General features: G+C 37.7%; 3 protein-coding genes across 3 annotated transcripts; 2 read left to right on the top strand and 1 right to left on the bottom strand.

The window, feature by feature from the left end:
- Positions 1-3,318: 3,318 nt before the first annotated feature.
- Positions 3,319-4,106, top strand: mRpL41 (mitochondrial ribosomal protein L41). Its single transcript, XM_067770287.1, has one exon. It carries the CDS (start codon positions 3,388-3,390, stop codon positions 3,898-3,900), a length of 513 nt encoding a protein of 170 aa, XP_067626388.1. The 5' UTR covers positions 3,319-3,387; the 3' UTR covers positions 3,901-4,106.
- LOC137243083 (serine/threonine-protein kinase fray2) lies at positions 3,331-4,918 on the bottom strand. The gene is made up of 2 exons (XM_067770286.1): positions 4,091-4,918; positions 3,331-4,034 (listed from the first exon to the last, which is right to left on the bottom strand). The coding sequence occupies exons 1-2, from the start codon at positions 4,799-4,801 to the stop codon at positions 3,954-3,956; spliced, it is 792 nt and encodes a 263-aa protein (XP_067626387.1). The 5' UTR covers positions 4,802-4,918; the 3' UTR covers positions 3,331-3,953.
- Positions 4,919-8,360: 3,442 nt separating this feature from the next.
- On the top strand, positions 8,361-11,799 carry LOC137246183 (uncharacterized). Its single transcript, XM_067777264.1, has 2 exons — positions 8,361-10,755; positions 10,822-11,799. Exon 1 carries the CDS (start codon positions 9,429-9,431, stop codon positions 10,269-10,271), a length of 843 nt encoding a protein of 280 aa, XP_067633365.1. The 5' UTR covers positions 8,361-9,428; the 3' UTR covers positions 10,272-10,755; positions 10,822-11,799.
- Positions 11,800-12,674: the final 875 nt, after the last annotated feature.

Raw genomic sequence — 12,674 nt, 5'->3', positions numbered from 1 at the left:
AATATCCTAGCTTTTGCTGCAGACGGAGCCAATAACATGACCGGCTCGAAGCATTCGGTCGGCCGAATTTTTGAAAAAGAAATCAATATCAACCTAATTTCAATACTAAACATTATTTTATAAATTTTTTATTTCAATTTTTTTGTATTTTAAGAAAATATATGCTTGGTTACAAAATTTACACAATTGTAAGTAAATTATTTGTTCACTGCCAATTCACAATAGAGCATCAGCTGTTTCGAAGTGAACTTTTGTTCGCCCGAAATTGCCGATAGGCGGAAAAAGTTCACCCGAATAAAAGAAGTGAAAGCGAACACTTTTCCGCGTGAACTTCGCGATAAGGGTGAATATAACTTGTTACTCAAAAGTGCTGAAAATAGTAATTTTTAGCTTACAGTGAATCATTTAGCTTCAAAGGGTTAGAACTGTCCCTTAATTGCCTCCGAATCACTTTCACATTTATATTCTCCTCGCGCCCAATTAATACCAACCTAAGTGCAATACTTAACATAATTTTATACATTTCTTATTTCTATTTTTGTTGTATTTTAAGGAAATATATGCTTCTTTTCCGCGTGAACTTCGCGATAAGGGTGATTGTGAAGGACTCTCAAAGTAGTAAAGACCATTTTGCATTACTGAATATTGGAGTTATTAGACGTGTTTTTTTACACGCGTAAAACACGCTCAACCTCGCTTAGATAATGCTTAGGAGACTCATCTAGCGGCAGTGGTTAAAAACTAGCTACAGAGGTGTACCTAAAATCGGAGACACAAACCTCTGGTGCCCAAAATGTGTAACATATAGCTGAATCGGTTGCGATGAATAGTGGATACACACAATTTTTAGAGGTGAAACATAAAATTAGTGTTGAGGTGAAACATAGACACATATTTCAGCTACATCTGAGTATAATGCGTATTGAGATTTGGTAGGACAAATTTTATGCGCCGCAATTTCAGAGGTGTATTTAAAGTTTGACGCTTAGCAGTCCATATAAAATTTAAGCGTAAACGTCTATAGATGTAAAAAAACACAGCTATTTATTCGACAATTTAGCGATTCGAACGTTAGCAGAAGGTTTCAAAAAAACGGAATTTGCCTAAATTCGTTACAATAATGAAGGGCACGTTATATATTGATTGTGTGTTATGTAAGGGCGTTGCAAGCACATGACAAGCGTTTGCGTTGAGTAGCATTTTATCAAATGAAGACATAATACGACACAGGTCAGGTAAGGTTGAACTGGGTGATCCGTGAGGACCTCACATCGACTAATTGAGTCCATAGTGTTACCAAAACTTTGCTCTACGAGCAAACTGAAAAATGTGGATCGGACATGTGTGAACTAGCGACAAATGATACTCGTTAGATGCATAACTTATTATAATTTTCAGAAAATGTTTGACAGTTGCATAGTTTTAGTTTGAGTAAAAATGGGTTTCAGTTATTTATCGTAAAATGTTATACGGGCCCTGATAGGTGTGTCACTTTTATCAGCTGGAGTTGTTGTGGATGGATGCGGGACGTTGCAGTAACAAGCACCTCTAAGGTACTCGCCCGACCATCTCGGGAACGATTAAGTATAACCACAGAAACCTTCTTGACCTTACCGCCCTCCCATCCCCTAGTCCATGAGGAACTAGGGGTCGCCAGAGCCTCGGATGCTAAAGGAGATTATTCGCCAATTGGGTTGGAGAAGTTTAAAGTCCCGCTGACAACCCCTTGAATCAATTTGATATTTAAGTCCCCTCTTACGACAGACATACCCCCCGCTAGAACACTCTAAGCCCCCTAACTCGCTGGGATATCCCCAATCTTTCTAGTCTCTTCACCTCGGGCATTACCGACAAAATCTTTGTTTGCCGGCAGCACTTGGGGAGAAGATAAAGAAACGTTGCTAACCACATACAAAGCAATTGTCCGTCACTAGTCACAATTGCTACAAGTCACTTGTTTGGTTGCCTTGTCTTAAAAACACATACTGGAAAAGGCTGCAGGCCTGTCAAAATGCTGCAATCCGAACTGCCATGAGATGTCTCCTTATGACCCTTAAACACCACCTATATAGTGAGTTAAAAGAGCTTAACTGTGGAACCTACGCCTTTAACGCCAGTCCACCTATGGTTCGCCCCTGTTAAAACTGTCAGTTTCCTTGGACTTTGATGACAATTTGTGAGTTTTCGCACCCATTAACTCAACGCACCCATTAACTCAACGCACTCTTAACTCAACAGCAACAACTAGGCTTTGAAAGATTTAGGTGGTGTTTTCAAGGCTCCCATTAAGCTAAGCATTGATGGCCTGCATACCCACCCTAGTTTAATGAGGTGCGTAGTTTTTTTTTTTTTTTGTGTTTAGAATGATGCCTAGGTATCCGATTCGGGACCTTATACCTCGTAAACAATACTGCTTCGATGGTCTATCCGAAATTAGATGCCCAAATATGTGTATTCCGAATCGCCCGATCCATATACGACCTAATTGTTGGTCCTTAGGCTAGCGTTCGCGGCAGTGATGATAAAATCTGGTCTCACACATCCCTATTGCGAAGTAACCTCCTTCAATTTAGCACGGGACCGATACAATAAGTTAAAGTTGGATATACTTCAATGTATTAAAAACCATTCATGATCCCCCGTTTTGAGGAAAGCCCAGGCAATTCCTAAAACTGCCCAGGTATACTCCTTATCTTCCAAGGCTTTCTCCATGTCATCATGTTGATCATCGTATTCGGGTACATATTTCTCGCTATTGAAGTAAGAGTCCAGAACATAGGTCGACTGCTAATACGCATCAACAAATAATGGTGGGGCTGTTAAACGACGCACATTTATCTAGACTAAAATAACCGAAGTCGGAAAAAAAAATTGTATCTGTCCGGATTTGTATGTGGTTGTTGCAATGTTTAAAATAAGTGATGTACAAACGGATTTTGAATGGATTTAATTTTGATCCCACACAATTGATAGACCAGCCCGGGTAATTTTTCATAACCGCGGCCGAAGGCCCCGGACGCAGGAGTGTTCTGCGCCAAAAAGTTAAGTCTTGGACGAGTTTCAGCAGTCGACCGCTGCTCTAGACTTTTACCCGTATTAGCATTCGACCCTTTCCTTCCACGTAGGGAGTTAATAACACGATGGTATCCGATGCTGATTTCCGTTGTGTTTCGACCCTCTTTGGATCAAATATATCGCATTTATTCAAAGAATCTACAAATGTTTTTTTAAAATTCTACAACCCATCAAATTGAGTTTGAAAGTAGCAGCACTGTTGTTCTATTTCCATCGTTCCCCTAAACAGCGACCATCAACATACAACCCTAACTATTCTTTACACATGGGAAATTTGAGTTGCTTAACCAATTTTCGATCTTGGACGGAATTATGCAGAATATAAACAAATTACTACGCATTACACCATGGGCTGGAAACAGCAACTGTCGCGCCATTTGTACAACAAGTCCAGTGCAGGGCAAACGTAATTTTCGCAAATTTCTAGTGTATAACAAGCGAGGAACACGCATCGTAAAGTTAGCCCAAAGAACTCTACCCAACCCACCGGTGTCAATTGATAAAAGGGGCGTTAAAGACACTGGCTATACAACACGTGATGGTAAATATGTTGAGGTACCAGAACGCATTCCTGAACTGATTGTTCCCGATTTAACTGATTGCAAATTGAAACCGTATGTCTCATACAAAGCTCCCGATGTTGTACAATCAGAATTCACTAGTCTGGACTTATTCAACGCAGTATATTCGAAGAAGATCGTTGAAGATTTTAAAGAGAAAAAATTGAATGAAGATGGAACATCCATTAATCCCTCAAGTGAAGAGACGCTGACTGCTGATGAGGCATTGTTGCGGGCACGCAAAACCGGCTCAGATTTATTTTAAAGTTTCACCTACTCTAAGTTATTCTTTTCTAAAAAGTTGTGCACGTATATTACCTACTCCTGGTAGTATCTTTGTCTGTAGTTATATAATTTGCGCAACCACTTTTCGGCCTTAAGTTCAGTATCGCCTATGAACTGTAAAATATAATGTATTAATAAAATTAAAATAAAAAAAAAATGTATGTATGTACATTTGGATGAAATATATTCTCGTCTAAAGCATTATCGTTTGATATCTCTGTGGGTTTCGGTAACTTTACTGTTTCCGATTCTAGGTCAATTATTACTTTTTTGGGCAGAGTTTTCTTTTCGGGAGCTTCTCTATCCCGCGTACTAAAGAATGCCTTCGGTTGAAAGGTTTCCTCTTCAATAGCATCCAAAGCTTTCCGTACTTGCGCATCAATAGCCTCTACTCCCTTAAGTGTGGCAACAGCTAGTGCAGCTGAAGCTTTTGCCCGCGTGTTCTCCTCCGAGCTGGGAGTTCGCGTGGTTCTTGCTTGTGAACGTGATTTGTAGGAACTTCGACTGCTGCGGCTAACCACAGAATAATTAGATGTAGATGTTGAGGTGCTGCTTGTGCTGCTCCTGCTAGGACTACGCCTGCAATATTTCTTGTTTTTTTGCAACTTTTTGCTTTTCCTCGAACGGCTGCTTCGGGATGGTGATCGGGATTTTGAACGTTTGCGTGAATAATGGCGCTCTCTATCACGCTCCCTATCTCGATCGCGTACACGTTCACGGTCCCTTTCACGTTCTCGCTCACGTTCCCGATCTTTTTCCCGTTCACGTTCTCGATCTCGTACACGTTCCCGCGCTCTATCTCGGTCACGATCCCGATCCTTATCCCTTCCACGATCCCGATCACGTTCTAGACGAGATGAATTTGATTCCCGTTCGGGCATTTTTCGAGGTTTAACCAGATATTCTGCGTTCAATTCTTGACAAATTCTATTCTACATAAAGCAAATAAAATAGTTGTACATATGCAAGAATACTAAAAACGTTAAAAGTGTTAAAAACAAAAGGGGAACTGGTACCAAAGAACACAGAGTGGCTGGAAAGCATTGAATTGGATATTTGAACAAATACCAAGAGACGTCAGTTTGCTACTCGGTGAAATAAAAAAAATGGCAGCATTTTTATTCGCTGAAAGCAAATGTTCTCGGTAGGGTATCGGAAATTCTCTTGCCCACGTATTCGTAAATTGTGCGGCGAAAGAGAAATAAGTTGAGTGACAGTTGAGTGAAGCAGCAAGCTGAAATAGAAGACAAAAAGAAGAAAAGTGTCAAAATTGTGAAGAATAAGCAAACAAAAGTTTGCAAATTGTGAAATTTTTTGTGAAAATTGTGATAAATCAATTAATATTAGTGTGAAGTGTAAAAAATGTTTAATTTGTGCAGAAGATAATAAAGTGGAGTGTTTAAAAAAGGGTAAATCCATAAGGAAAACCATAACATTGTGTTGTGAAGTGTGTGTGTATGTCTGCTCAAAGATACGAAAATTTTGCAGACATCAAAATGTTGTGAAAATATTAAAAAAAATAAATAAATATAATTCTAAAGTGAATCAAATGCCAACAAATATTTATTGCGTTCAGAATTACATGAAATGTAGTGCTTAAAAAAGTGCAAAAGCCACAAGTAAAGCCAACACATTGTTCTGTGCAGTATGTGTGGATGTCTGCAAAAGGAAAAAAGTTCACAGACAAGTAAAAATATTTTTAAAAACGTGAAAATTTAATAAATATAAGTGTAAATGGTAACAGAATAGAATTGTTTGGTGTAGCTGGTAAAATGTAGGGATTACAAATAGTGTGAAAGCTACAAAGAAGACCAAAACATTGTGTTGTCGAGAAAGTATGTGGGTTGTCTGCTCCAATTGGAAAAATTGTTAAATAAATTGTGTGTGCTCTGTGATAAGGAAAATTGTTGTTTGTGATAAAGAATTTAACAAAACTGATATATTTGCTAAACATATATTGGATTTGTGTTTATAAAATCAATCCAATTATGTATAGATGCATATGTGTTTTGTTTACATCATAAAGAAAAAAGTTTTTGAGTGAGAGGATTGCGCCAATGGATTTAACTGTTACACCAAAAGGAGACAAAATTACAGTTAATCTTCTCGTGCAATTGCGCCAAAATGGGGCAAAAACTTCATTATCAAAAAGATTTTGGCGTGATAGCAAGCTTTTTGATATTTTGCGAAATAATTCAGCAACTAATTTACCAAATTCTTTGCATAAAAACAAAAAACAGGTTTTTTTCAAAACCATATTCAATAAATAATAAAAATTAAATTAAATAATCAATTAAAATAATGCCTGCTTTCCGGAAGTGTGGTGTTATCGGGTGCGGTAACAACTCGCGTTCGAAAACTAATTTATCATTTTTCTCCATTCCATCGAATCCTGAGCTCTCCTCTAAATGGAAGGAGAACCTCAGGATTCAGGAATTCACAAAGTCGCGAAGCTACGTGTGCGCACTGCACTTTCTTCCCAATATAATAGCCTGAAGGACAATGCCGTGCCAACGTTGAGATTGGGTAAGTATAACTTTTTTTAAGTGAAATTTGTGTAAATTTAAAATGAGTTTAGAATTAGTGTGCATGTGTTAAACCCCGTCGGCAAAACATTGTTGGTTGATATTTAGGAAAATTCAAATAAGGGTGTAAAGTGGGCTTGCCGAAGGGTATTTACATAAGTGTGTAGGTACACATTATATTTGCGTATGCGTGTGCGTGTGTATGATATGTCTTTTGCATAGCACAGTGTATTTGCTTAGGGAACCTGTGTTGTAGAAAATTGTTAAGGTATACCACACCTGTGTATAATGTTAATAAACGTGTGCTTGCTTTAGAGTATGTATTAGGGATGGGAAGCTCCAATTACATCCCAATTTATAGGTATCGGCGGGGTGATTTTCAATCCATGTAGTTGTATGTATGTATATGTATGTGAAGATGAGTGACTGTATGAGGTGCGGCTTATTAGTTTAAGGTCCTGGGTAGTCTTTAATATTCTTTTCGGTTCTGACGTGATTATTATATAGTGCAATAGAGGGTGGTTTGCATATCTACATCATGTGTTTGTAGGTATGCACATTTGTTTGCACATACTCAGTGCTAGTGATATTCTAATCTGCTGTGATGGTAAAAACTGAAATTAGGGCGGCCCAAATGAATTAATTTTTTTTGTCGGTAACATATGTGTTTTTTTGTGTGTAGCGTAGTTTATATTGATTGTATATACATACATAAATGTATCGTTAGCTTAATTCACAAAGGCCTCAACCATTCGAATTTTCGGAACTGGCTTTTTCAAAAATTTTAAAATTATATAACAAATTACACTTCCAGGAAAAATTTTAAAGTGTTAAAACCACAGTACACATATATTTAAATATGTTGGTTAGGCCCTTTGTGAATTAACCTTACGATATGTATTTGTAGATAAATTTTTTAATTTCAAATATGTATGTTCATATTGTGCCATATGTTTAAAAGTAGTTAAGTCTATTTTTGGTAGTACTCACTTGAAAATTATAGTGAAATTTCTAGTGGTTTTGTTTTTTTGAAAACAGCTTTTACTAGTTTTATGTATATGGCCTATTGTGCGTTTAGTTTGGTTATTGTGAAATTCAAAGAGGTTAAAATTTTTCAAACGTATTTTTTTAAGGCTACGAGGGGGAGCCAGTTCATACGTTTTCGGAGAGCCCAAAGATGTCACGCGTATGCTGCGTGTCGGTTTGCACACCAACAGAGGGTGTCGTTTTACATGCGTTCCCTAGAGTAGAAGAAGATAGAAATGCTTGGGTTTTGGCATGCAACTTGTCAATTGAGGAAGTAGAAGGGAAATTGCTTTTTATTTGTGGCAACCACTTTGTGGCGGAAGCCAAAATCGGTAGGAAAATTAAAAATGACTGTGTCCCAACAATTTTCGAAACCTCAAAGGTTGGTGGGGAAGAAGTAGAAATTATGTCCCCAGAACACCATCTGCATAATGAGGCGAGAATACTCCCCATCAGGGAGAGAAATGAGATGCTGACCAAACAGTTTCTGTTGAATACCCAGAAACCTGGGCATACCAACAGACATCTGATTGACGAACCAGCACCGCCTAGAGGCCTAAGGAGTCATCTCCGTAAGCAGTTTGAGGAAATACGGCACCTGAGAACCCAGCCGCATGAAGCGAAAAAACACAAGCAGGTCCTTGGTGAACTCCATAGACAGGCGTCGGACCTTTATGCCGGGAATTGCCCGGTGAATCCAGTACTTGAAGAAAAATATCCAGAAATCGCGGAAGAGGAACGCATACTCCTCAGGGAAACGCGTGTCACTCTTGCTCAACTTCGTTCTGGATACTGTAACAGGTTAAACTCTTACCTATCCAGAATCAACCCCGACATACAAAATGTATGCCCCGCTTGCAATGTGTCCCCACATGACACCAACCATCTCTTTAATTGTAATGTGGAACCAACGCCTCTAACACCCCTTTCCTTATGGTCCACCCCTGTTGAAACGGCAAGTTTCCTTGGACTCCCGTTAGAGGATATTGAAAAGGTAATCGAAAATTTGAAGGTCATGATTACCTCAATGCCAAGCACCCATCGCATATGTCAAATCATGTGGGATGAAGTGAGCATCAAAAAGGACTTGACATACAACAATAAAATTGATGTCATAGATGGTTATGTTGACAGTGGCAATGGCTGTCGTGATAAACTGATTGGTGATAAATGCCTGTTTTTATGATTAAGGGAATATGCAGCAGTTGGAAGTATGTATTATCCTATTATATAGCGAGAAATGGAGTATCAGCGGAGGATATTTTAAGGCTCTTATGGAAGAACGTAGATGTAGCGCACGAAATAGGACTCGACGTTAAGGTAGCTTTGTGCGACCAAGGATCACAAAACGTAAAAGCTTTCAACATCCTTATCATAATCGCTTCCAACACTTCGATAACATATAATAGAAAGGACATCCATTTTATGTTTGACTACTGCCATCTTATTAAGAATGTTAGGAATCAGTTTGTAGGTAAATTTACTATTGAGACGCGAGATGGACCTGTGAATAAGGGGGTAGTTAGGAAATTGTATGAGGTAGACAGGGACAATGAAAATTTTAAAATATGCCCAAAGCTCACTAAGACCCACATAGATCCGAATAATTTTGAAAAAATGAGTGTTTCGCGTGCTACGCAGCTGTTGAGCTATTCAGTTTATGCTGGGCTCAAAATGATGGAGGATTTACATCTATTTGGGTCCGATCTATTCATTTTGAGATCAGTAAAGCCAACTCAAATTTTTATAAAGAGAATGAACGATTTATTCGATGAACTTGACTCGAAAAATTTATCACACAAAAATCCCTTGAAGACCCTTAAATTTAAAAATAACAACAACGTTTTATGCGTCAAAGGATTAATCTTAACGATTACATCAATGATTAATTTGTCAGAGGACTTATTTATGGAATATCGAGAGTTGGACTTTGTTATGCTTGGTAAGATGAACCAAGATGCCTTGGAGAACTTTTTTTTATAAAATACGGGCAAGCCAAGGCATCAATATGCATCCATCAGCCAACGAAATGCAGTACATCGTTGCCCGATTGATGTCGATGAAGATTTTGCGACATCATTTCGAGGCTAAAGGCAGCAACTGTGCGGATGATGACGACATCTTCCTAGACTGGAACCATTCCACAGATGTTGAGATAGCTGCACCCGCTGAGGAAGTGGACGCAAAAGAATGTTCGTTCGCAAAAAGCCTTGATGGCATTCTTCATGAAATAGCGAAGGAGAATATGGAGGAGGAGGTTCCACAAACGATTAACGCCTCTAAGGAGCAGTTTAAATTCGTTCAACATGACCACACGTACTGCAGTAAGCCGGAAATGGACTCAATAGAAGACATTGACTTCATGGAGGAGGCCCGACCACAAGGAGCCAATGCGGAAGTCCAAGAGGAGGGTAGTGCCGATGAGACCCTCTTGGGAGGCGCTGATCCAAAGAAGGTTATACGACCTGAAATAGAAGTAGCACGGGTTGCTCAACGCGCAGCGGAGATACAGGTACAGAGGTATTATAGCGGCTACTCCCTTTATCAAACATCACAAAAGAAGGTGAAATGTGATAAATGCGAGGATATTATGCGCAAGTCTACGGTGGAAGAAAGAAATAGCTCGGAAGCCCTGATACGTGCCAAGAATTACAAGCCTTACGAAGATTTAAGACTTGTAAATCCTTCCGACTATTTTTTTCAAATAAGCGCAGATCATATGAGGTGGTACATTGATACATATATTCCGTGTCTGCGCACACGAGCCTTCACCGAAGAAAACGATCATCGAGTATATTAAGCAGAAGTCTGACGAATCGTACCCGGAGTGGTTCACCGGTGAATGCACGGAGCATCGTTTAAAATTGTTGGACTTCATGGTAACTGTCCTGCTGTACAAAAATGCTAAGTGGGTAGCAAGAGCAGAGGAACAAGAGCAAAGGCGTCGACGACTTATTGCGAAATTGCAAAAGTTAAATGCGGAAAAAGAAAAAAATTTAAAAATAGCGAAGGCCGCCGAGAGTAGGGAAAAGGCTTGTCATCTACCTCCTAAAAAAACTCAAAAACGGAAAGGGGGTAAGAAATCGGTGCATTCTGCTAGGATAGGAGAGTTAAAGAAATTAAAAAAGCGAAAGGAGGGAAGAAATTTGTTGATTCCTCTAGGAGAATAGGACCCAAGGGAAAGTGGTTCTAGCAAATAAAAAGATGAAAGTCCTATTGCACAAATTGGCAAGTTGGCTCAAAACCTTACATTTCTGCGACTCTGTGGCTAAGTGATGCGAGAGGTAATAGATAATGTTTAAGCTTTATAAACAAACACAAATTTGCATATGCTAATAATTTTTCTCCAGTTCTTTTCTTTTCAGCCTGTAGCTAGTTGTTTGTTACTAAATCACGATTACCCCTTCAAAGTTGCATCCGAGCCTAGTATTTGGAAACATTCAGGGCCTTTTCTAAATGTTACCATGAGGAAAAGCACCCTAATATGTTATAAAATATTACAAAATAAAATAATATATCCAAATACAGGTGAAACATATATATTTAAACTTAACCGGTTAAATTGTGAGAGAAACTGTCACTACGTGTAGTGTCAATTTGGTAATTCTGATGCAAATATTCAGTGCAAAAGTATGCAAACAAAAATTAACTACATTATTCTTTTTTCGTTTCAGGTTTTCTTTTTAATCATTTGCTACTCTGAGCTAGTGTACAGTAAACTGAGCTCCCAGTCTGCTCATAAAATTGATGTAGCATTTAATCATGTTACACGTTATGCATTCGGCTTAGCCAGATTTGATCATATATCCAGCTGGAGAGCGCGTCTACTGGGCTGGGAAATCTTCGAATATCTGAAAGCTAGGAACAGCATTTTCCTTTGTCAACTTATCATGTATAAGGAGCCTAGTTACCTATATGATAAGCTAATATTCCCCAGGTCTGCTCGAATCAACGAGCTAATAGTACCAACTTATAACTATCTAACATCTGGACGGCTATTCTTTGTCAATGCCATTCGCCTATGGAACTCTATTCCAGTATCCGTACGTAGTAGTCTAAATAAAAGCAACTTTAAAAATGTTCTTTATGCTCATTTTAGTTGAAACCATTATACTTCTTGAGTTTTCGCCATCAATATGTATGAGTGTATACAATGTTTTGTTATTGAATTTAATTATTTGCTTATTTTAGATACTAGTAAATTACGATAATTCTCTATTTTTGATGTGATTATTTAACCTACATAACCCTCTGTTATGAATTTTGTTCTTTTTTACATTGCCATTTATCTTTTTGTTGTACTATAAAAGATCCTAGATCTTATTGTACTAATACTATTTTTGCAATAAATGATGATGATGAAATTGCAGAAAGTAGTTGTTGCTACGTAAATGTTTGTTGTAATTTAAATGAATCTATTAAAATTAAAACCAAATTAAATATAGGTACTTATGTACCTACCTAACTTTTATTTCTTCGTTTCAGGTTTTCTCTTTAATTTCAGGTAGTAGTTGTTGTTATGTATAAATACCTACTTGTTGTAATTTAAGCAAAACTATGTAACCATAATACCTATTTCTTTTAATTTAATTATACTGATTTCAAAACTTTAAACCTACTGCTTGTTATTTATTTAGTTATATGTAAGTATCTACAACACATATCCCTAAACAAACTAAAATGCATTCCTATCCTACTTGTCCAAATTGCATTGATACAACACCTTCGTTAGTTTAATCAAACAAATGTGAGTACATTCACACGCCCTATACATATAAATATGTGTGCGCATACGCGCAACATTCATAACAAAACCTAACTTCCATATTTTCACAAAAATTATTTGCTGAAGAGTTGTGATGAAATGTCACAACAACGCTTTTGTACATAAATCTGAATTTCTTACAACTTCCCATTCATATATTGCTTCCTCTTCATTTCCCATTCATAAAAATGCTTCTTCTTCATGTTGTCCGACTTTGTGAAAAAATTTGGCAACTTAGCATTTTTACAAAATCATCAAAAGACACAATTTTGTGATTTTATAAATTCCAGCTTCGATTCATATTAAGGGTTTTAATGCTCTCGCGCATGCCGCTGAAACATATTTTTCATGCATAAATATCATAGAGTTATATCTCTTTACAGAATGGACAATTTCAATTTAAAAATTAAAAGAAAAATAAAGAGTTATTTCCGAATA

Source organism: Eurosta solidaginis, chromosome 3, assembly GCF_040869045.1.
Source record: "Eurosta solidaginis isolate ZX-2024a chromosome 3, ASM4086904v1, whole genome shotgun sequence".
NCBI lineage: Eukaryota > Metazoa > Arthropoda > Insecta > Diptera > Tephritidae > Eurosta > Eurosta solidaginis.
The sequence above is the reverse complement of the archived record's forward strand: the minus strand, read 5'-3'. Positions and strand labels throughout refer to the sequence as shown.